General features: G+C 49.3%; 1 protein-coding gene across 1 annotated transcript in view; it reads left to right on the forward strand.

Moving 5' to 3' along the window:
• The window catches only part of CCDC92B (coiled-coil domain containing 92B), a 35,843-nt gene extending 32,332 nt beyond the window's left edge, over positions 1-3,511 (forward strand). Inside the window, exon 3 of the mRNA XM_063146845.1 lies at positions 2,753-3,511. Within this exon, the coding sequence (XP_063002915.1) occupies positions 2,753-3,504 (752 nt within the window). The 3' untranslated portion in view covers positions 3,505-3,511. The remainder of the gene's footprint in view (positions 1-2,752) is intronic.
• The last annotated feature ends 21,978 nt before the right edge of the window (positions 3,512-25,489 follow it).

A 25,489-nucleotide genomic window follows, 5' to 3' on the forward strand; every position in this document is an offset into this window, starting at 1 on the left:
GATGAGTGTGTGTTTTTGCAAAGCAAACTCAACACCGATAAGGCCAGCTTTCTCTTCTCTGGCATTTAAAAGACGCGGAGAAGAAATTCCCGGCTCTGCAAAAGACTCGCGAGGTTGAAAATTAATAATTTTAATTTTGAACGCGAAAAACACACATAAACGTGGCACATTATACAACCGACCTACTTTTCCAGATGGATGTAGACGCGATGACGCAAGAACCCTCTCCAAAGTCTCACTGAATATACAACGGGGTGACAGCCACCCCATGTGCCTCACGTTTTTGCCTACAGTTTGCACCCACCCGATCCAGTGGTGAGGGATCATGGGAGTTGTGGGCCAAAACATCTGCAATGCCACAAGTTGCCCACCCATCCCATCTGCTCCAGCTGCCCCCATTTACCGGTGATATTCGACTCTTCAAAGCTCCGTGTTAAGAACACGATGCACAACTGCCCTGCAGAGTGGGCCAATTTGCAACACTTCACCAACTTATTTCTTGCTGCTGCTACCCTTCTCTTAAACCCTAAAACTGGGGTGAGGGGACCCCAAGATCTGGGAGGGCGAGTGCCTGGGAGGGACGAGTGTCAGCTAAACTTCCCAGTCACCCATTTTGTCAGACTTTTGTCATTTCGTAGCTTCTTGGGTTACCTTTATATTGGTCAAGTTAGTTCTGGAACCTCAGTGTGTCTGGTGTAGGCTATATAGAAGGTAACAGTACAGTCCTATACAACATGTCTACTAAAAGCCCCATTAAATTCAATGGGACTTACTCCCAGGTAAGTGGGTACAGCAAGTTGTTTACTCCTGGCTTGTAGGATTGCAGATTAATTTTTTTCTTTTTCAATCCCGCCTTACTCCTTATCCTTAATCTTAATAAGAGCTTCTAAATTGAAACCTGGGATTTGGTGACATACTTTGATAGCCCAAGGTTGCTCTTTCCCCTACGTGCCAGGTCACTCCTTCGTGCTACATAAAGAGACAGTGTGATGGTGCAGTTAGATTCAAGAGACCCGGGTTCAAGTCCCCCCTCGACCATGGAAGCTCACGGGGTTAGACTCTCAGCCTAACCTACCGCACAGCATTGCTGTGAAGATAAAATAGAGAGGAGGAGGAGGATTATTCCTTCCAAGAGGAGAAAAGGCAGGATATAAATAAGGTAGTAGTAGTAATAAAAGATTTATTTATTTATTTATTTATTTAAAATACGTTTATCCCACCTTACGGCACTGGGATCTCAGGGTGGAGTACAGATAAAATCAATTCAAGCAGGGTTAAAAAAACTACATAATTTGCACAGCTGAAACGTATTAAACAATAAAACCATGAAAACTATGTGCAGCTTTCAGCAAATTTAGCCCTCAATGGCTTTGATAAACAGCCATGTTTTAACTCAGCATTAAAACGTAGCCAGTATCTGTGCCAGTCGGGCCTCCAAGGGGAAGGATTTCTACAACCAGGGTGCCACAGCAGAGAGATGCTTTACTCAGGGGAAGACATGAAGAAAACCAGGGTGCTTGCTATTGGGGGGAATCATAGAATAGTAGAGTTGGAAGGGGCCAACCCTCTGCCTCAATGCAGGAATCCACCTTAAAGCATCCCAGACAGATGGTTTTCCAGCTGCCTCTTGAAGGCCTCTAGTGTGGGAGAGCCCACAACCTCCTTAGGTCACTGATTCCATTGTCGTACTGCTCTAACAGAGGAAGTTTTTCCTGATGTCCAGCTGGAATCTGGCTTCCTTTAACTTGAGCCCGTTATTCCGTGTCCTGCACTCCGGGAGGATCGAGAAGAGATCCTGGCCCTCCTCTGTGTGACAACCTTTCAAGTATTTGAAGAGTGCTCTCATGTCTCCCCTCAGTCTTCTCTTCTCCAGGCTCAACATGCCCAGTTCTTTCAGTCTCTCCTCAGAGGGCTTCTTTTCCAGACCCCTGATCATCCCCATTGATCAGAGTCAGACCAATGGTCAGTTTAACTCAGTACTGTGTACCCCAGGGGTGTAGCCCGTTCCATGGCTTTTCCCGGCTACACAGCTTACTCGCGAGTAGCTGGGAGAAGCTGCACTGTGCCCATCAGGCCGGGGGGGGGAATCGTGGGGGGAGGGAGATGGGGGCCAGGGGGGGAAATCGTAGGGGGGAGAGATGGGGGCCAGGGGGGGAAATCGCAGGGGGAGAGATGGGGGCCGGGGGGGGGAGTGGACCCAGCGGGAGAGATGGGAGGAAGAGCAGAGCCAGGGGACATGGGGGGGGACATCGGACATGGCTGGCAGGCAGGGGCGCATCGGACATGGCGGGCGGGCGGGAGGGGGGGCATCGGATATGGCGGGGGGAATCGGGGGGAGTGGGGAACCCTTTTTTTTTTAAAAAAAAACTACCTTCTCGTTGGTGCGTTCCTACACACATGGCCCATTTCAGCTAAAAAAAAAAAATGGCCGACACGACGGGGCTTTCCTTTACCCCGTCGCGTGTCACGTGTGGACAGGTGTCACATGTGGACTACTTCTAGCGCAGGCTGGCCCCTCCACACGCCGGGATTTAAAGGTAGGTCTAGCAAGGCCCTAAATCTTCAAACGTGGAGCGAAGTGTGTGATCCGATTTGAACCCAGGATAACGTGTCTGCTGCTGCAGATATAAACCAAGTGGGGCACTCTTTCTTGAGCGTCCCAGAACTGCCATGCCATTGGCTTTGCTGCGGAGGTCTTGCATTAAACCGTGCTTGTCTGTTTGTCCCTTTCCCACCTTTATCTCGAATGCAGATATGATCGACCAGGAACTGGAAGAAAAGTGCAAGATCATGGAGGCGCAGCTGCACGAGAAAGAGAAGGACAACCTGGAGTTGCGCAAGGAGCTGAGGCATAAGGAGACCTTGGTAGCGGCCCTCCGGTCCAACCTGAGGAACAGAGAGAGGAAGTTCCTGGAAGAGCTCAAGAGGAGAAGCCATCGAGTCACCATCCTGAACACGGAGCTGCAGAAGCAGACAGAAGCGGCCGCTTACCTCTCCTTCCAACTGCACGCTACCAAACAGAAGCTTCACAGCACCCGGCAGAGCGGCAAGCCTCCGTCTGACAGGCCTCCGGAGAAACCGTTCCCCCCTCAGCCTTGCAGTGAGGCCAGGCCCAAAAAACGGACCCAGAAGTCCCACCCCCGCCGGCCGGCCGCCGGCTCCTTCCACAACAAGGCGACCTTCAAGGACTTGTCGTCTCGGGACCGGCTAAGCTGCTTCGAAGAACTCGAGTCAATGCCTGACCCGGCCCTTTTTTTATACACGAAACGGCACCACGCTCCGTCTCACCAGCAGAGATCAGAGCACAGGGCCTCGGCCAACAAAGCGGGGACTGACCAGAGTGGCCCCAAAGGGAGCCGACAGAGGCCTTCTCAGCAGCCCTCCCAAGAACCAACAGAAGCTGCAGGCGGCGTCAGAACTTTGGGCAAGCCCAGGCCGTCTTCCAAAGGGGAGCAGCACAAGCGGAAGAGCGCTAGCCCCCAAACTTCGAGAGACGTCGAGTAAAAGGGGCGGGAGGGGAAGACAAGGGGAAACGCACAGCCATTTTGAAGTCACTTTTCTGAAGAGGTCACAGCCCTGAAGGCTTCATAGATCCAACCATTTTGTCTGCCGAGTTGGTATAACCCCCCCAACAGCGGTCCGTTCCACGGGGAAACGGTGTCAGCAGCGGTAGTCCGGCCAAACCGCCCGGGCCGGAGTGGTTCTGAATGTCACACTGATTGCTGAAGCCAACGTAGCAAAAGGTCCTTCGCCATCGTGGTGACAAACAGCATTGCACAAAACCTGGGCAAAGAGGAGTGAAAAACTGGGGCTCCAATTTCCGTGCCTTGAGACCAGACAGCTTTTTAGCTTTTCGAGTCGGTCCCTTTCCGGTTCTTGACGCGAGCTTCAAAATGGGCGGTTTGAAACCTCGATTTCAGCGGCACGCCTGAAAGCTTTGGCGCCGACGCCTGGATTTTGACTGCTTCGAATGGGGGGCAACGGGGGCCCTCTCAAATGGGTGTAATTTCATTTATTTAGGGTTGCTTTTCAGCTCTAGTTCCGATCTCATCAACTCCAGTAGAAGATGGCCCTGGAGGCCGGATGTGAGTGTTTGAAGGGAGAGGGGGGGGCTTTCGAGGGATATGTTAGGCTGGCGGGGGGCGGAATATTTTGGAATTATGTAGAGCAGGGCTCCGCTCCACCCCCATGGGGTACAAGGCAACTGGGGCTGGGACGGTAGACCAGAGCCATAAAACACGAGTGGTAATCGTGACCCTACTTGAAACCAGCACCACGTCAGAGATGAAATCCTGGAGATCAAAATAGAACCAGGGTGGGCATCACTGCTAGAATTGCAGGGAGACCAGAGGGGTTCAGGCCTGCTTAGCTTGAGCTGTTTCCTTTAACAAGGGGGGGCATTAGGTTTGTCGAAAGCTGTGAAGGGGGGGTTGTTAAGTGAAACTACCTTTTACTTCGCCGTTTGTGTACTGGTGGGCATTGTGCATTACATCAGTCGCCGGGGGGTGGGGTGGGACTCAGTCTCAGTCCAAATCCGCACCTCCTGGATCTCACTCTGGCCCTCTAGGACTGGCCACGCCCCTTCCCCCCTTATTACCTGTTGGTTTCACTGCTTTTGTGCAGCGCCCCCCCCCCCCATAAAATGTTGCAATGTCTCCCCTGAGGCTTAGTTATAGGCAGAAAGAGCTTCAAGCTAAAACATGCTGGTATTTTTGGCATTTTGACCCCAACTCTTCAGCCTTTAGCCACCACTTCGCTTGTCCTTTGTCCCCACTCACCAATAAAGGAGGACCCCCACCCTGCATTACAGGGTGTGAGAAGGGGGCTCCTATCCTTAAAGGTATATAAGGACGGGCTTTAAAATGTGGGCATGTAGTTCTTGGCAAATAAAATAAAATGGGCACATTCCAGGTTTACACGCCTCCCTCCCCTGTCTAGACTGCGAAAATGTTTCTATTTCCTAGGCACTGGCGTTAATTTTTTTAATAGCCGGGTGAATTTGAAAATGCAATTTAAATTTAAAGCCAAATTTAAATCTGGTAGCCGAGTTTTGAATTTGTGAGAATGTTCGCCCCAGACAAAAGCTGATCAGGAGAAAAGTTTAAGAACCCACGTCTACTTTTGAAACATCTGCTCCAGGGCTCACATTGTAGGGGGTCCTTTTAGCTACTGTTTTAGAAGGGTTTAAGGGGGCAGGATTTGGAGGAAACCAATGAGGAGAGTGAGGGCATTTCCCCCAATAATTCCAGCGCTCATGTGCCCAACATAGATCTGAAAAATTCAATTAAAAAAGATCCCTCGCCCGGCTCCCCAGTTTGGTTTGCTAAATTCTTACTCTCTTATCACTACTGGTGATTGGCATATATATAACCCATACAAGGGATGGGTTGTAAGGGGTAACATTGCACAGCAGCATGTTCAGCCATTGGTGATGGTGAACATGAATGAATCATCCAACCTCAGCTAGAAGTCCGTGTATCTCCCATGGAGTTCTGAGATGGATGGGGTTGGTTCCAGACGTCTGTAGAGAGATCGCTTCACTTTTTCAGAAAATCAGACCATTGAATGACAATCAAGACGGATGAAAGGGTATGTTGTTTGTCTTTTTCGTATAGGGATGAAGGAATTCTAGGCAAGCCAACGAGGTTTACCAATATTTATTTCCCAAGGTCTGCGTTTCATGCGTTTGTTTCAGCCAGCTTCCATATATTTTGTCAATCTAATACTGTGCATAACAGGTGGCCGTAAAAGGGAAATGGACCTGAAATGGCCCTTAACAACCAACATTGTGCATGACATTAGATCTACAAAAATGGAGCCGCCGCCCCCATCTTACATAAAAACAGTGACTCCCAGAGAGGGCAGGTGGCTACGGGGCACGAGCGGACAGGTCTGGTAAGTCCCAGTGACTTGTGCAGCTTGCTGGGTAGGGGCAGCGGCTCGCTGTTGTCTGGATCAGTTCGAAGCAATCTGAAGCGCTTTGGATCGAGCCGACCAACTCCACACTGCTTCGGACGAATTCGGACTGATTCAAATTGCCCCACTTCGGTTCAGGATTCGGGTCCAGAAGCGAAGCGGAGCACAGCCGTACTTCTCAGACCGAAAATTGCAGGTAATCTGTTCTAGGAGTTGCCATCTATTTTGTAAAGCTGGTGGGTCTTAATCGCCCACTGAAAACCAGGCCACCCCAAAATGCTCTGCATCACATCGGGGACAATATCTTGTTCCTGGAGAATCACTTTCCCCCCGGCAGCTGTGGGTATTGCCAGGGCCGGTGCTACCATAGACGCCACTCAGGCAGTCGCCTAGAGCGGCAAGGTAAGGGTGGTGCCGAACGCCGCACCTGGAAGCTGCTCTCCCACAGCGGCTCTGAGAGGGCGGCTTCTGGGCATGCCGTTCCGAAGCCGCCCGCCCCAGCGTCCTGGCTTCGCTTCGGCTGGGCGCCCACCCAGCCAAAGCGAAGCCATGTATGCACGCCCCACTCCAGTGTCCTGGCTTCGCTTCGGCTGGGTGGGCACCCAGCTGAAGCGAAGCCAGGATGCTGGGGCAGGCAGGCGGCTTCGGAACGGTGTGCCCAGAAGTCGCTCTCCCAGAGCGGCTTCCGGCCGGGCGCGCCATTCCGAAGCCGCCCACCTCACCCCAGCATCCTGGCTTTGCTTCGGCTGGGTGGGTGAGATGGCGCCCCGCACCCAGGTACACTGGGGTGGGGTGGGGGTGAGAGCAGCTCACCTGCCTAGGGCGCAAAATTGTCTGGCACCAGCCCTGGGTATTGTAGCTAAGCTCAGAGGGAAGGGTGGATTCTGAGGGGCTGGTGGAGGCAGATGACCTCAGTCTCCTTGCTAATGAAAAGTACCAGTGCTGAGTCCTTGTCAGTCCTGACTCCATGACGCCATGGCCTGAGACCTGTAAAAAGAAAGAGGAAAAGAACCCAAACAGCTCTGAAAGCTTGAAACGGGCAATTAGGTGCCATCTGAGTTGATTAGTATCAACTGGGCCATCTGGGTGCAAAGCAGGGATTGTTTTCTAGCTATAAGGTAGTTAAGGTTCAAAGTTTGAACCAGCAGAGACTGTTGACTCCAATTTTGGCAGGGCTATGATTCCATTCTGGGGTTTCAGCCAGATCCAGCCAGAAGTATAAAAGAGCTTTCTGAGATGCTCAACCCTATCCCCAAACTGGGTTCAGCGCCTTGAATAGTTCCTTTAGAGTTCTGGCTGGTTCTAACTGGAACCCAGAATGAAATCACAACCCCGCTGAAATTGGAGCCACCAACCTCCACTGGTTTGGGGCCTGTGAGTGAACATAAATGAGCCGTGGTCTTACACAAGTCCCACTCATGTCATTAAGACTTGCACAGGTGAGTTCCCCACTGGAAAGGTGCCCAGTGTATTAATGATGGGCATGAGAAAGGACTTTAGCCAACCTTGCAGAACAATCCCATACACATCCAGCCAGAAATAAATCCAGTTGAGTTCAATGGGGCTTATTCACTAAGTGGCCAGACTACAGCAGCTGTGGCAGCCTTAACTGGTCTGAACGGAGCAGCTACTGAAATGTGATCTCTGGTCGGATTCTAACTGCCCCTAACATGGATGCCAGTTCTTACTCTCACCTGTATTCTCCAGATATAACCATAAAACTGGTTACTCTGTGGAACTCCCAGGGAGCAGTCCTGAAAATGAAACAAGATCATCCAAGCTACAGTTATAGGATCGTAGAATAGTAGAGTTGGAAGGGGCCTATAAGGCCATCGAGTCCAACCCCCTGCTCAATGCAGGAATCCACATCCCTGACTGGTGGTTGTCCAGCTGCCTCTTGAAGGCCTCTAGTGTGGGAGAGCCCACCACCTCCCTAGGTAACTGGTTCCATTGTCATACTGCTCTAACAGCCAGGAAGTTTTTCCTGCTGTACAGCCAGAATCTGGCTTCCTGTCACTTGAGCCCGTTATTCCGTGCCCTGCACTCTGGGAGGATCGAGAAGAGATCCTGGCCCTCCTCTGTGGGACAACCTTTTAAGGATTTGAAGAGGGCTATCATGTCTCCCCTCAATCTTCTCTTCTCCAGGCTAAACAGGCCCATATCTGGAGCTGGCCTCTCACACTTCAGAGTAAAGAATGGCTGCCCCACCCTCCCTGCCCCCTTAGACAATCATGGTGCTTATGTATTACAAAAAGGGGAGCATGGATTTACGTTTTGGTTTGAGTCCTCAATCTCCTCACCCACTTACAGCAAGGAGAACAGGGGCTTAAAACCAAAGTTGAGCCTTGTGATGATGATGATGGTGATGCCTTTTCCCCTCCAGGGCGGTTCGTTACAGACCGGCTCCTGACGCACCACACCGTCCGCCAGGCAGTGCTAACCATTCTTCACACAACTTCTATTTATGTGTTTCTTTATTAACTCCCATTCTATAGCCAAAGCCCTCTGGGTGGTTGACAAAATAAGAGGTAAAAAACGTAAAATATAGGAACATAACAATAAAATCTAAAAATTAAAACTGGGACAAAAATTAATCCAAGTAAAACCAACAGAAAAGACGAACATCTTAAAAAGCACTCTATAAAGCACATTTTTTAAAAAAAACTGACGTTTGTTCTACTTCCCGCCGGCCTTTCTTTTTCTTAGAATCATAGAATCATAGAATAGCAGAGTTGGAAGGGGCCTACAAGGCCATCGAGTCCAACCCCCTGCTCAAGGCAGGAATCCACCCTAAAGCATCCCTGACAGACAGATGTCCAGCTGCCACTTGAAGGCCCCTAGTGTGGGAGAGCCCACAACCTCCCTAGGTAACTGATTCCATTGTCGTACTGCTCTAACAGTCAGGAAGTTTTTCCTGATGTCCAGCTGGAATCTGGCTTCCTTTAACTTAAGCCCGTTATTCCGTGTCCTGCACTCTGGGAGGATCAAGAAGAGATCCTGGCCCTCCTTTGAGTGACAACCTTTTAAGTATTTGAAGAGTGCTCTCATGTCTCCCCTCAATCTTCTCTTCTCCAGGCTAAACAGGCCCAGTTCTTTCAGTCTCTCTTCATAGGGCTTTGTTTCCAGACCCCTGATCATCCTGGCTGCCCTCCTCTGAACACGCTTCAGCGTGTCTGCGTCCTTCTTGAATTGTGGAGCCCAGAACTGGACGCAATACTCTAGATGAGGCCTAACCAGGGCCAAATAGAGAGGAACCAGTATCTCACATGCTTTGGAAGCTATACTTCTATTAATGCAGCCCAAATTCTCCTTCTCTTCTCTCACCCCCCCACTCCTACCCTCCTTCCTGTTTTTTCATTGTGTTGATCCACCCTTCACGAACCTGGCGCCCTCTAAACTACAGTACTATCAACCCCATTCAGCATGGCGAATGGCTACGCCACTACCTTGCAGTAGGCCACCAAGTGCTAGCACAGAAATATCATTCAGTTTTCTTCTAAAGACGGTTAAGAAATTGGAAGCAGGCTTCAAGATCACACATTCCCTGCCCATCTCCGTCCTCCGGAGCAAATTCCTCCTGCCTCTTCAACCATAGCCAAGTGCTCCATCAGCACCGTCACCCGTGGTTAACCAGGCCCTTTAAACATTACCCCGGCCGTGTAGGAGATGCTTTTCCACAAGTGGGAGCCATGCGAACTAGAGCAATGTTTATATTTATATATGTGATTCAGCTCAGTCCATTTTTGTTCTTCTATAATGGAACTCAAGACGGCGTGCTTGAGGTTCCCAGGTGGTCAACCATCCGGCAAGGTGGCTGCACCATGAGCCTTCGGACATGACCTGGAATATACCACCCAAAGAGGTGTGTGGGAGCCAATTGCCTGGGATACGATTGATTTGATTTGATTTATTACATTTATATACTGCCCCATAACCGAAGCTCTCTGGGCAGTTTACAAAAGTTAAAAACAGTGAACATTAAAAAGTATACAAAATTTAAAACCATCAAAAACATAAACGGTATAAAAACAACGGTATCCATTTAAAACAGCAGTTCTGGGGTCCGTTAAAAAAACAACCAAACTTAGCATTGTTAAATGCTGTTAAATGCCTGGGAAAAGAGAAAAGTTTTGACCTGGCGCTGAAAAGGTAACAGTGTTGGTGCCAGGCAAGCCTCATTGGAGAGATAATTCCATAATTGGGGGGCCACCACTGAAAAGGCCCTCTCCCTTGTTGCCATCCTCCAAGCTTCCCTCGGAGGAGGACCTTAGATGTTGAGTGCAGTGAGCAGGTAGGTTCATGTCGGGAGAGACGTTCCATCAGGTATTGTGGTCCCAAGCCGTGTAAGGCTTTATAGGTCAAAACCAGCACCTTGAATTGGGCTCGGAAACATACAGGCATCCAATGCAAGCAGGCCAGAATCAGTGTTATATGTTCAAACTTCCTTGTTCCAGTTATCAATCTGGCCGCTGCATTTTGCACAAGCTGCAGCTTCCGGACCATCTTCAAAGGCTTCCCCATGTAGAGGGCATTGCAGTAATCTAATTTGGAGGTTACCAGAGCATGGACGACTGAAGCTAGGTTATCCCTGTCCAGATAGGGGCGTAGCTGGGCCACCAACCAGAGTTGGTAGAAAGCACTCCATCAGACAGGTTCATTGAGAAGAGAGGGTGGCCCAAGTCCAGGGAAAGACCCATGAAATCAGCCCTGTCCATGTGGCTGGTTCATTTAAAATCCCAAATCCAAATGTTTTGATAAACTTGGGTCTCCCAAAAACTAAAACCTGTTTAGCAACAGGTTATGAAACTCTGTCGCTTTTGCATGCACTCAGCCCATTAATCTGATGACGACGACAGCGATTTACACTTGCAAAAAAAAATCGCATTAAAATATTATCGAAATACTTATTCTTAAACATGTTTTCTCTCAAAATATGCATGTGTAGATGCATTTTTGAACCAAGAACTGCCTCAGAAGACCCCAGAAGTGAAAAATGCAGTCAAGTTCAGATTAGTCCAGGAAGTATAGTACTGGTCACTTCATACTGGAATTTGCACAGACCAAATCCTTCAAGTGTTCCCACATGAAACTGATTTAGGCCACAATCCTATGCACGTTTAGACCAGGGGAAAGTCCTACAACTCCAAGCATGGCTGGCTGGGAAATGCTGCGTGTTGTAGAACTTCTTTTTTGTCTAAATGTGCATAAGATTGCACCGTTAACTGTCATGGCTTCACTCTTCCCAAAATACTCTGAGCATTGTCGTTCCCGCAATGGTGGCGGAAGGCATCATTAATGGTCCCAAAATGGCAACACTTCCCATTATCCAATGATAATGAAATTATTTCTAAATCTAGTTTTAAATATTAGTGCAAACATGTCTCAGATGTTTATTTATTTATTTATTACATTTATGTACCGCCCCACAGCCGAAGCTCTCTGGGCGGTTTACAACAGTTAAAAACGGTAAACATTAAAAAGTATACAAGATTTAAAAACCATCAAAAACATAAAAACAGTATAAAAACAACAGTATCCATTTAAAAAAAAACTTAACGTTTTTAAATGCTGTTAAAATGCCTGGGAGAGGAGAAAAGTCTTGACCTGGCGCCGAAAAGATAACAATGTTGGTGCCAGGCGAGCCTCGTCGGGGAGATCATTCCACAGTTGGGGGGCCATCACCGAAAAGGCCCTGTCCCTTGTTGCCATCCTCCGAGCTTCCCTTGGAGTAGGCACTCGGAGGAGGACCTTAGATGTTGAGCCCAGTGTACGGGTAGGTTCATGTTGGGAGAGGTGTTCCATCAGGTATTGCGGTCCCAAGCTCTGTAAGGCTTTATAGGTTAAAACCAGCACCTTGAATTGGGTTCGGAAGCGTATAGGCAGCCAATGCAAGCAGGCCAGAATCGGTGTTATATGCTCAAACCTCCCTGTTCCAGCTATCAATCTGGCCACCGCATTTTGCACAAGCTGCAGCTTCCGGACCGTCTTCAAAGGCTGCCCCACGTAGAGGGCATTGCAGTAATCTAATTTGGAGGTTACCAGAGTATGGACAACTGAAGCTAGGTTATCCCTGTCCAGATAGGGGCATAGCTGGGCCACCAACCGGAGTTTGTAGAAAGCACTCCATGCTTTAAAATGTTATCTTAAGATCCTCAATGAAGAGGTCAATGCAGGCTTTAATAGAATGAACAGATAAAATGCACATTAAGTCTCCTTTTTGAAATATTGTCCAGTGTCAATCATCCGATGCTCACTAGAATCATAGAATAGTAGCGCTGAAAGGGGGCTACAAGGCCATCGAGTCCAGCCCCCTGCTCAATGCAGGAATCCACCCTAAAGCATCCCTGACAGATGGTTGTCTAGCTGCCTCTTGAAGGCCTCTAGTGTGGGAGAGCCCACAACCTCCCCAGCAAACTGGTTCCATTATCGTACTGCTCTAACAGCTAGGGCTGTGCTCCACTCCGTTTCGGATCCCCAAATCCAAAAGCAGAGCGGGCCGATCCGGACCTCCGAAGCCCGGTTCTGAAGCAGATTGGGGAGGTCCGGATCGGCGCAGAGCAGTTCGGAATGGTCCGAAGCGATTCGGAGCATTCCGAAGCTCCAGACACAGGTAAGTGGGGGGGAGGGGGGCTTACTTGGCGCCGCCACAGTCCGTGCAACAACGGCAGTGGAGCCAGGTAAGGGGGCAGGGGGGCTTACCTGCGTCCATCACGGTCCGGGCGGTGGCTTCAACTGAGGCCCAGGCCTCAAGGCGGAAACAGGCCTGTTTCCGCCTTGAGGCCTGGGCCTCAATTGAAGCCTCCGCTTGGGCTGTGACAGATGCAGGTAAGTGGGGGAGCTTACCTGGCTCGCTGCCACCGCTGTCCATGTGGCGCGGTGGCGCCAGGTAAGTGGGGGAGGGAGACCTATTCGACCCCCATTTTGTCCCCCCTTCCCCACTTACCTGCCTCCGCTGCCCGCCGCGAAGGCAAGTAAGTGAGGGGGGGCAAAATGGCGGCCGAATCTCACTCCAGCCCTCCGGATCTGGTTCCAGAGGGGATCAGGGGAGGGTCGGATCAGGCCCCGAAGTGGTTTGGGGGGGGTGCACAGCCCTACTAACAGCCCACTAGATGAATGTTGCAGCTCCAGTTGAGCTGTGGATACCTTCCACCTCAATCAATTATGGCATGCATTGTCAGGGAACGTGGTTTACTCGACAACCACTTCTGCCTTGGTAATTTAGTAGTGCTCACAAACCATGCAAGCACTGAGTCATTACTGACTCTTGGAGGGACGCCAGCTTTCGCTGACGTTTTCTTGGCAGGCCTTATAGCGGGGTGGTTTGCCGTTGCCTTCCCCGGCCGTGATTACCTTTCCCCCAGCTAACTGGGTCCTCATTTTACCGACCTCGGGAGGATGGAAGGCTGAGTCGACCCGAGCCGGCTGCCTGAAACCAGCTTCTGCTGGGATCGAACTCAGGCCGTGGGGAGAGTTTCGGCTGCAGAGACTGCTGCTTTAATGCGTCATAATCCAGGCACAGTTCCCAGGAACCTGCAATCATCTTAAAGGCTGCACAAGCAGGCTGCTGTTTGTTGCATTTGTGCATAAGAGGAATATCTAGAGCCCCCCCCCAAAAAAAAAAAATCAGTGTGGGATGAGGAGGAGACATATTCCTGTTCTCCAGATTACACAACACCCAAATTCTAGGATTCACTTTCAAACCTGGAATAACTTTCACCATTTGGGGAGGTGAATGTCTGTGATAGTATTTTGGTTCATCACAGCCCAGAATTCACTGAAATTAAAAGATTAATCCAAGGCCGAACTTGGGAGTTCAAAATGACAAAAAGAGCCTCTAGATAATTAGGGGTCTCTTGGTCCATCTTGCACTAGATTAATGCGTAACGCTTATGCATGATGGCAAATTCAAAAGATACCCCAAACACGAAGAAGCGTGAGATAGTGAGGAAGGCATGGCAATTTTTATTTATTTTTAGAGATTGAAATAAGAAATCTGATAGCAAGTATCTGGCAAAATTGACTAAATTTATTTCTAAAGCTGGTTTTCAATAGAATCATAGAACAGTAGAGTTAGAAGGGGCCTCTAAGGCTATCAAGTCCAACCCCCCTGCTCAATGCAGGAATCTACCCTAAAGCATCCCTGACAGGTGGTTGTCCAGCTGTCTCTTGAATGCCTCTAGTGTGGAAGAGCCCACCACCTCCCTAGGTAACTGGTTCCATTGTCGTACTGCTCTAACAGTCAGGACTTTTTTCCTGATGTCCAGACGGAATCTGGCTTCCTGTCACTTGAGCCCGTTATTCCGTGTCCTGCACTCTGGGAGGATCGAGAAGAGATCCTGGCCCTCCTCTGTGTGACAACCTTTCAAGTACTTGAAGAGTGCTTTCATGTCTCCCCTCAATCTCCCCCTTTAACATTTATATTAATAGCACAGGTGTAGATATCAAAGCAGAGATAGAAACACAGATGGCAGATGTAAGAGGTGTTATAACCATATTTCATATCCTTTCCATCATTATCCCATTAACCTTGGAGCTGGGTCAAATCTAGAGATTCAGCAGCCCCTATGTACCATATACAGTGGATTTATAATAGTTTAGAGCTTCCAAGCTGGTACTCTTCAGATCGACGCCTTTGGATAATCTTTAGGGACCAGTGATCCAGGCTCCGTTTGTTTGCTGCTAGTCTTCCTTAGGCTTGTGTTATCATACTTCCAGTGCATAGGAGAGAGTAAAATCATAGAGATATATAGTGCGTATAAATAGGTTAAAAAAAAAAAGTACAGTAACGTATCTAATTTTTAGTTGGATAATCAAATGGTTTGATCATTGGGAATGTCATTTCTATTAGGGGTGCACACTGGAGGATCAACCAATATCACACAGGAACCATCACACACAACGTGAGTGTTTCCAAGGACAAATATGCAAAAGTACCCAGTCACGTGGGTATACAATGCTAAGTTTGTCACCTGCATGAGAACTAGGCCAAAACGGTATATGTCTAGTCGATTTCTTATCCAGGTTGACTGCTTTACCAGTTCCAGGCATCTTTTGAAGAGCAAGCTTCCAGCTGGAGCTCAATTGGAGGTGATGATATAGCAGTGCTTCCTCAGGCTGTTGCTTGGCAACCATTGATGCGGCATCAGGCTGTTGCTTGGCAACCAATGATGCTGCATCAGGACCTTGCTTGGCAGCCATCAAAGTGCTTCTTCTGGTAGCAGGAACCCAGCCCCTTCTTCTTCCTAATGCCATTGGGATTTTGTTCCTGCCTTCAGGGGTTGGATCTGGGGTCTGCCTTCCACAAGAGGAAAGGATCCCTTCATGGAAGGTCCTCTTTCTCCCCAAATCACCAGAGCTCATCCCACTCATTGGGGGTTCCTGACTCTCTGTGTAGCACTTTCAGGGGGTTGGAGTGGCTGCCCTGGGAAGGGGAGGCAGGGAAGTTCATTTCCACCAGGGTAGTTGATCCGGCTTAAATCTGGATGCACTTGCAACTAATTGGTCATGAAACCCATCAGTCTGGGCCAGTTTTGTGATACAAAAGTCTAGGATCACCAAGTAATAATTTTGGGTGATGGACACACACACACACACACACACACACACACACACACACACACACACACTTGCAATACGATCCCTTCATTGCTTAAGCAGATATTTTGATACAACCCGACACTCCATGTAGTTCTGACATGGGGATGAAGTTACAGCTCATACCGAGCTGCCTCATTCAATGCTCTGCAGGCACAATGGAGATTTTTTTCCCTCCCATTGCATGAGCAGAGCAAAGCTCAGAACGTAACAGCTTCCACACGCATGAAACTCTGCACTAGCACTGCAGCTTCTGAGCGCGCAATGTCCACTTGCTAATTCAGAGCCGTGATGTTAAAACGAACGATTTATTGTTCGATTTGGGTTTGTTTGCTTTTTAAAAAATAAAATAAAACTTGGTATTTCTATAAACACAGTTGGAAATAGACACATGCTGTCAGTGTTTTTGCATCGTTGAGCAAGGGAGGGCCAGGGTTAGAAGGAATAACACCCACCCACACACCTGATCACATGCAGAATATTTTGTAACAACTGTGGATGGGTGCGTATAATTGTACAGACTTCCTTGTGTAATATACACTCTGTAAAAGAGATTTTTATGATGTCTTTTTCCATCTTCTGTCATAGGCTTCCTGCGAGACAATTATAAATAATTATAGTAGGTGTGTGTGTGTGTACGTATATGTGTATGTATACATAATACACACACATGTGCATATATACACACACAAAATGTACCTATACTGTATTTATCAGGGACTGTACCAAATGAAATTGACATACTTTGTATGAAAAGGACCAATGTTTGATGTTTCCTTCAGTTAACTAGACTTTCCGAAGACGGAGGGAGGCATAGCAATAACTCATTGTAGTTAAAACCATGTGTCTCGCCATATTCACACGTGTTGACAATGTCTCGGCTGTCACTTCCGAATCACGTGGACTTTGCTTTTCTAACTCTGCATCCTTCTCCTCTGTTCTGGAATTGTACCGTTGGTTTCACAGCCATTCATCTTACTGGTCCACATTCACACGGCTCTTTGCAAATGAAAATACGTTCCCACCACCACCACCACCACCACCATGTCTGTGTCCAGCTTTTGAGCTAAGATTTGTTCCGCCTAAATGAGGGGCAGAAATACTTTCTTGCTTACATGGGGCTGTGCCCAGTCATGGGGAATCTGGCTCACTGAGAAAGGTAGAGCTGCATGATCACGCCCTCCTGGGGGTCCAAATCCACCCCCACCCCATTTTCCCCAGAGGGTCAATCCCCTTTACGGTGGTCCCACGTCTATCCCCACAACCACCAACCATTTGGTAGTTTCATTGGCTTTTGTGCAATTTCCCCCTCCCCCATTCCAAAAGGGTGGGAAAAAACCCTCTCCGAAGACTGCATTACTGGCATTAAATGCTTTAAGCTACAATGAGTTGGCATTCTTTGTATTTGTGGCCTCTCCCATTTTGCCTTCTGTCCTCCTGCCCACCACTGAAACGTTTCCCCTGAAAGCTGCTCTGAAATAGAATTCAAACCGTGGGCTGCAAGACAGTCTGCACTCCGGGCATAGGGTTTATTTCTCACTAGGGCTGTGCATCAACCCCCACCCACCCCACTCGCTTCGGATCCGAAGTGAGGTTCAGACATCCGAAGCGGGTTGGAAGTTGCACTTTCCAGGCATCTGCTGAGCAGCCGCTTGGTGAATGCCCTTGAAAGTTGGTTGTGAGGTTGCGGGCGCCCAACCGGAAGGCCATCGCACTCCCTCCTTGAACCCGGCGAGCTGCTGTCCCTCCCTGCTGAGCCATGCAAGCAGCAGGGACTTGCCGGACTCATCCACTCATGCCTGGCAGTTCCCATCATCCATGCGAGCTGCCATTTTTATGGAAGATGGGGGCTCTGGTTTAAGATTGGGAAAGGAGTACGGCAGGGTTGTATACTCTCACCCTACCTATTCAACTTGTAGGCAGAACATGCGACGTTCTGGGCTTGACGAATCCAAGGCTGGAGTTAAAATCGCGGGAAGAAACATTAACAATCTCAGATATGCAGATGATACCACTTTGATGGCTGAAAGCGAGGAGGAGCTGAAGAGCCTTATGACGAAGGTGAAAGAAGAAAGTGCAAAAGCTGGGTTGCAGTTAAACCCCAAAAAAACCAAGTTATGGCAACCAGCTTGATTGATAACTGGCAAATAGAGGGAGAAAACGTGGAGGCAGTGACAGACTTTGTATTTCTGGGTGCAAAGATTACTGCAGACGCTGACTGCAGCCAGGAAATCAGAAGACGTTGACTTCTTGGGAGGAGAGCAATGACAAATCTTGATAAAATAGTTAAGAGCAGAGACACCACACTGACAACAAAGGTCCGCATAGTTAAAGCAATGGTATTCCCCGTAGTAACCTATGGCTGCGAGAGCTGGACCATAAGGAAAGCTGAGCGAAGGAAGAGAGATGCTTTTGAACTGTGGTGTTGGAGGGAAATTCTGAGAGTGCCTTGGACTGCAAGAAGATCAAACCAGTCCATACTCCAGGAAATCAAGCCAGACTGCTCACTTGAGGGAATGGTATTAAAGGCAAAACTGAAGTACTTTGGCCACAGAATGAGAAGACAGGATACCCTGGAGAAGAGGCTGATGCTAGGGAAAGTGGAAGGCAAAAGGAAGAGGGGCCGACCAAGGGCAAGATGGAGGGATGATATTCTGGAGGTGACGGACTCGACCTTGGGGGAGCTATGGGTGGCAACGGCCGACAGAAAGCTCTGGCGTGGGCTGGTCTATGAAGTCACGAAGAGTCGGAAATGACTGAACGAATAAACAACAATGTTGCCCACAAGGGCAGCCATAAAGGGGAAATGGCCTGAAATGGCCCTTTATGGCTGCCATTGTGTGCAACATAGATCTACAAAAATATAGAACCCCCATCTTCCATAAAAAATCTCAGCTCGCATGGGGGATGGAGTTAGGGTTAGAGTGCTTCGGATCGAACCAACCTGCTCCAGACCAATCTAGACCCAATCTGGATTTTGACCAATTTGGTCCAAATCGCCCCACTTTGGTTTGGGATTTGGATCCAGAACTGATGAGGCGCACAGCTCTACATCTCACGCCCAGTAGACGAGGTCGTAAACGTGTGTCTGGTCTGCGCCATTACAGAGGAAACATCAGGACTCACAATACTAAGTGTGACTTGTTATGAAAAAACATTTATAGAATCATCACGGAGTTGGGAGCGGGGCTTTTAGGTCACCTTGTCCAACCCCCCTGCCCAGTGTAGAAAATCCAGAGCTAAAAAATACCTGGCAGTCAGTGGAAGCTGGTGGCTCCAATGTCAGTGGGCAGGGAATCCGCGCCGGGTTTCAGTCAGAACCAGTTGGAGCTTTAAAGGAACTATGCAAGAAGCTATTTGCCTGCCACTCTGGAGGTTCTCAGAAGGAGGCAAAGGGCAGCCCCGGCAGGGCATGGGGGCCACCCAGTGGCCGGGGGGGGGGCATGCATGAGCCTCCACCCTTCCAGATCCACCGCCTGATGCAGGGGATTCAGCCCACCTCATAGGAGGGCCGGCCCTGCCAACAGATGGCTGAATATCTCTGTTGATGGAGAGCCCACCAACCATCTAGGTCATTGGTTCCATTGTCAAATTGCTGTGACCGACAGGAAGTTTCTCCTAATGTTCATCCAAAATCTCTCCTGTAAATTAAGCCCCTGAGATCCACTCCTGCAAATCTTTGCCCTCTTCTCTGGGACAGACCTTCTGGTCTATGAAGAAGGTGATCATGTCCCCACTCCCTATCAGTCTTCTCTTCTCCAGGCTACACACACTCAGTTCCTCCAACCTTTCTTTATAGGACTTGCTTTCTATATATCCCTGACCATCTTCATCGGCCTCCTCTAAAGCTGATCCGATTTGTCTACATCCTTCCTAATGTGCAGCCCCCAGAAATGGACATAGTACTCCAGGTAAGGTTGGCCAAGTGCAGAATAAAATGGAGCAATCCCTTTCCAAGATTTGGAAATTATGGACCTGTTGAAACTCTCCCCACGGCCTGAGTTCGATCCCAGCGGAAGCTGGTTTCAGGCAGCCGGTTCGGGTCAACTCAGCCTTCCATCCTCCCGACGTCGGTAAAATGAGTACCCAGTTAGCTGGGGGAAAGGTAATAACGGCTGGGGAAGGCAATGGCAAACCACCCCGCTTTAAGGCCTGCCAAGAAAACGTCAGCGAAAGCTGGCGTCCCTCCAAGAGTCAGTAATGACTCAGTGCTTGCACAAGAGGTTTCTTTCCTTTTCCTTAATGCACCCTAAAATCACATTTGCCTTTTTGCAGCCTTATCACACTGTGCTGACTCTTGTTCAGCTTGTGATCAGCTACAACCGTGAGATCCTTTTCACATGTACTGCTGCCAAGACAGTTATCCCCCATCCCAAAACTGTGCATTCGATTTTTGTGTGTTTGCTTTTGTCTTTGCACATAAAAACCTAGATATCAGGAACAAGGCTCCTATCTTTGCCTTCCCCTTGACATACTAGTCTTCAATGTGTGGGGACCTGTTTTTGTGGAAGAGAACCCTCCTCTTCCTTCTGCCATCTGGACTCCCACATGGTATAGTCCTGCTCTTTGTGAGAACAGATTACAGATACACATCACTGTGCCCTAGAATGTCTGTTGGAGAACTTTTTCCAAGCCACCACAAGCAATGCGAGTCAAAAGGCCCGGCGTTACAGACGGAGACCTACGTTGTACAGTCAGTCTGAAAAAGACGAGCTCTTTGAAGGGGTCTGAAGGGGGGCAAGACTGGGGCAGCCCCAACGGATGACGCTGCAGGAAGGGAGCCGGACCGAGATCAATAACAAAATAGACTTGTCGAGTTGGTTCCAAAGTTTAGCAGCTTTCAAGAGCGCACTGCCGCATGACCTGCCAAACTCCGGTTTTACTAGTTGGTCCAGTTCACAGCCACCACCTGGCATCTCTAAGCAGACAATAGGTTACACCGCACTGATGGTCTTGCATCACTTCCAGCTAGCTTTGTTTATTTTATTTATTGATTGATTGATTTATTGATTTATTGCATTTCTATACCACCCAACAGCTGGAGTGCTCTGGGCGGTTCACAAAAATTAAAAACATTCAAAGTATAAAACAACAGTATAAAGCCATAATATAAAATACAGTATAGAAGCTCAACCAGATAAAAACAGCAGCAATGCAAAATTACAAATTTAAAACACCAAGTTAAAATTTATTTATAGACTGTTAAAATGCTGGGAGAATAAAAAGGTCTTCACCTGGCGTCTAAACGCATATAATGTAGGTGCCAAGCGAACCTCCTTAGGGAGCTCATTCCACAGCCGGGGTGCCACAGCAGAGAAGGCCCTGCTCCTCCTGGTAGCCACCTGCCTCACTTCCTTTGGCAGGGGCTCGCAGAGAAGGACCCCTGAGGATGACCTTAGGGTCCAGGCAGGTACATATATTCCTTCAGATAGCCTGGCCCCAAGCCGTTTAGGGCTTTGAATGTCAGTACCAGCACTTTGAATCGGGCCCGGACCTGGACTGGCAGCCAATGAAGCTGGAAAAGGACTGGCGTAATGTGATCTTGTCGGCCAGTCCCTGTTAGTAACCGTGCTGCCCTGTTTTGTACCAGTTGAAGTTTCCGGACCGTTTTCGAAGGCAGCCCCACGTATAACGCATTGCAGTAATCCAAACGAGAGGTTAGCAGAGCATGGATCACTGCAGCTAGGTTGTCTCTGTCCAGATAAGGGCGTAGCTGGTATATCAGCCTAAGCTGAGAAAAGGTGCTCTTTGCCACTGAGTTCACCTGTGCCTCAAGTGATAGTTCTGGATCCAAGAGCACCCCCAAACTACGGACCCCAGCACCCCCTGCAGCTTGAAAACAGAAAAGTGAAAATGTCCAAAACACGTTTACAAACATCTGTATATCATATTGATGCCTGCACCATAGAATTATATTATTGAATAGTAAAGTTGGAAGGGGCTTACAAGGCCATCAAGTCCAACCCCCTGCTCAATGCAGGAATCCACCCTAACGCATCCCTGACAGATGGTTGTCCAGCTGCCTCTTGAAGGCCTCTAGTGCGGGAGAGCCCACAGGTAACTGGTTCCATTGTCGTACCACTCTAACAGTCAGGAATTTTTTCCGCCTTCAGGTGCCGTGCAGCACTTGTGCCTCGGGCAAAGTATCGCAACAGATCCTGGAACTTCCAGGATTCAATTCAGTTATTATTTATTACAGTTCCAGACCAGCAAAATCGATATAAAACGTACAAGAGATAGATAAAAAGTGACATCAATACCAAAATACAGCTTTGTGAAGTGGAACTTCCAGGAACTCTCGCGATAATTTGCCTGAGCTTGGGCGAGGCCGTTTGGGTTGGGAGGCGCATGAAAAGAGCAGACTGGGAGGCATGGCGGCATACGAGGGCACAGCGGCTTTTTGGTCCTGCCGGCTGCCTGCGTGGCCGGGCAGCTGACCCGCCATGCAGTCGGACGGCAGGACCAGGAAGCGGCTCACCCTTTGGAGGGGGAGAGAGTGATGCTCTTCCCATACTCTGCCGTCTGCTTCACCTGCATCTTCTTGTTTCATGGTAGGGCCAGCCCTGCTAAAAGGTTGAAATGCCTGTGCTAAGCCTTAGTTACTGGCAGCGAGAGCATTTCAGCTAAAGTACACCAGCATCTTCGGCCTCGCCCGCTTTTGCCTTCAGTCAGGAATGTGCCCCCCGAAAGCTCCTTAAAAACGGAATTCTGCCTCCCGGGATGGAAGAGATTCTACACCCTGTCCTAAAGACAGCAGCTCGCTAGGGTGGCCACTTGCACATCTCCAAAAAAGAAGGTGCAGATTTGCATAAAATGCAGATATGCTCATTTATGCGTAGAGATGCAAAGGTGGAAATAATGACCATCCTTTAGGTAGAAACAGAATCTGTAAAGTAGCAACACAGGGGCTGCGTTCGGAAGATTGCAGGGGCAAAAGAACCCATCGTGGGTTCTTTCCCTGTGCCGGGTTTGGACCACATGGCCACCTGCTCTGCATTGTGGGTAATTCTATAAATCATGGTCGTGTGACCAGCACATGTGGGGAGCTGGGAAAGAGTGGTTTCTTTCACCCCCACGATTGTCCAAACCTGGCCATGGCCGTTCTGCAAGGTCAGGTTTATGACTCAGGTGGGCTGGTTAGCACAATCATCGTGGGTGAAACAGGCTACAGTGACATTTGCCTCGTCACCCACCATGGATGCAGTTTGTTGTGTCATCTGGACCCAAGCGCCATGGCAGACCCAGGCGGCAGAACCCAGGGGCTGTTGATCGTGCAAACCAGGTGACTGAGAACGTGGCCCCAACCCTCTGCAATGCACAGAGGATTCTGGAAGAGAGAACAGGCAGAGGAGCAGGTGGGCCGATTTCGGGAACATAGGAAGCTGCCTCATGCTGAATCAGATCAATGGCCCATCTAACTCAGTATTGTCAACACTGACCGGCAGCCACGGCTCTTCAGAGTTTCAGCCAGGAGTTTTTCTTGCCCTACCTGGGGATTGAAACTGGGTCTTCAGAATGCAAGGCAGGGGATTTACCACCAAGCCATGGCTATTTCAATTAGAGAGAGAGAGAGAGAGAGAGAGAGAGAGAGAGAGAGAGAGAGAGAGAGAGAGAGAGAGAGAGAGCACCCCAAGGAATACAAAACAGCCATGCACAAAAAACATATGCTTAAAGAACAGGGTGCCTCTGAGCAGAGGAATTTGTTTTCACGACTAGAAATAAACCGAGCTCACCGTCCTCTCACACTAAAGCCCACTCCTGGCCCGTCTCCCCATCCCGCAACTTTCTTCCAGCGGAGGCTGGTGACTCCAATGTCAGTGGGGCAATGAATCCACTCCGGGTTTCAGGCAGAACCAGGCAGAACTCTGAAGGAGCTATCTAAGGTTGGAGAGCTCCTTTAGAGTTCTGACTGAAACCCGGAGAGATTCACCGCCCCACTGACCTCAGAGCCACCAGCCTCCACTGCTTTCTTCCCTTCAGCCGCCTGATTCGAGCGGAGCCAAAGTCATTTTGCTGTTGCATAAAACGACGGGGCGTCGGAAACTTTTGCCAATCTCCCGCACATCACCTGGAGATTCATCAGTGTATCCCGATCCGCCTTCTGCTCACCCCTGTGCCTGGTGTGCTTCCACAGGGGATCCACCAGTGACATCACACACGCACGACCCCCAACCCCCCTAAATCTAAAACGATGTTCTGCTTCCTCATGCGGTTGTGGGGAGCATTTTGCATGATCCGCTGCACAGAGGAACTGTACTTGGATAAACACCAGAGCGTCTCCCTTCCCAGACGTGTCGGTTCTCGCCCGTTAGTCATCTCACACAGCCACCATTAAGCCGTGTCTGCAGAATCCCAGGGGCAGAGGGGTGAGAAGACGGATATCCGTTTGGGCCACTTTGGCATGTTGCACGCAGGAGAAATTATCCTGGGGCATGTAATGCTACCTTGGCAAGGGCCAATAAAAAGACTGAACTCAAGTTAAAGGAAGCCAGATTCCAGCTGGACATCAGGAAAAACCTCCTGACTGTTAGAGCAGTGCGACAATGGAATCAGTTACCTAGGGAGGTTGTGGGCTCTCCCACACTAGAGGCCTTCAAGAGGCAGCTGGACAAGCATCTGTCGGGGATGCTTTAGGGTGGATTCCTGCATTGAGCAGGAGGTTGGACTCGATGGCCTTGCAGGCCCCTTCCAACTCTGCTATTCTATGATTCTATGATTTAGGCCCCATGTGGACCAGATTTGAACTTTTGGGCTGAGGTTCAACACCCCTGGGGTACACAGTACTGAGTTAAACTGACCATTGGTCTGACTCTGATCAATGGGGATGATCAGGGGTCTGGAAAAGAAGCCCTCTGAGGAGAGACTGAAAGAACTGGGCATGTTGAGCCTGGAGAAGAGAAGATTGAGGGGAGACATGATAGCACTCTTCAAACACTTGAAAGGTTGTCCCACAGAGGAGGGCCAGGATCTCTTCTCGATCCTCCCAGAGTGCAGGACACGGAATAAGGGGCTCAAGTTAAAGGAAGCAAGACTCCGGCTGGACATCAGGAAATTCCTGACTGTTAGAGCCGTACGAGAATGGAACCAGTTACCTAGGGAGGTTGTGGGCTCTCCCACCCTAGAGACCTTCAAGAGGCAGCTGGACAACCATCTGTCAGGGATGCTTTAGGGTGGATTCCTGCATTGAGCAGGGGGTTGGACTCAATGGCCTTGTAGGCCCCTTCCAACTCTGCTATTCTATGATTCTATGAACTGCATGGAATTCTGCGTCTGCCACCAGCACTCCTATTAAGCCCTGCAGCCAGGCAATGGTAGACCCGGGACTTCAGAGCCGGTGTCCAGGGTAGGCATGGCCTTCACACCAGCCCACTGGACACACTTCAACAAAATGAAAAATGTGTGTGTGCTGGGGGGTGGGGGACTGCTCAGACAACACGCCAGGCCATGGTTAGGTCGCCAACCCCTTTGCAGCAAGTGGTTAGTGAGCGGGTTTAAACCATCGTTAGGTCGCCACCCTGGTTAGGAATGGTTCACACGACATGCTATGGTTCACATGGTATAATGTTCGGTCAAAACGCTTAACCACCTTGGCTTAGTGTGTCATCTGAACAGGGTCTGTGTGGGTCTATGCGTGGTGATTGCTCTCCTAAACTTTTTGGACTTAGAATCATAGAATCATAGAAAAGCAGAGTTGGAAGGGGCCTACAAGGCCATCGAGTCCAACCCCCTGCTCAAGGCAGGAATCCACCCTAAAGCATCCCTGACAGATGCTTGTCCAGCTGCCTCTTGAAGGCCTCTAGTGTGGGAAAGCCCACAACCTCCCTAGGTAACTGATTCCATTGTCGTACTGCTCTAACAGTCAGGAAGTTTTTCCTGATGTCCAGCTGGAATCTGGCTTCCTTTAACTTGAGCCCGTTATTCCGTGTCCTGCACTCTGGGAGGATCGAGAAGAGATCCTGGCCCTCCTCTGTGTAACAAC

This window comes from Elgaria multicarinata, chromosome 22 (genome assembly GCF_023053635.1).
Source record: "Elgaria multicarinata webbii isolate HBS135686 ecotype San Diego chromosome 22, rElgMul1.1.pri, whole genome shotgun sequence".
NCBI classification, from domain to species: Eukaryota; Metazoa; Chordata; class Lepidosauria; order Squamata; family Anguidae; genus Elgaria; species Elgaria multicarinata.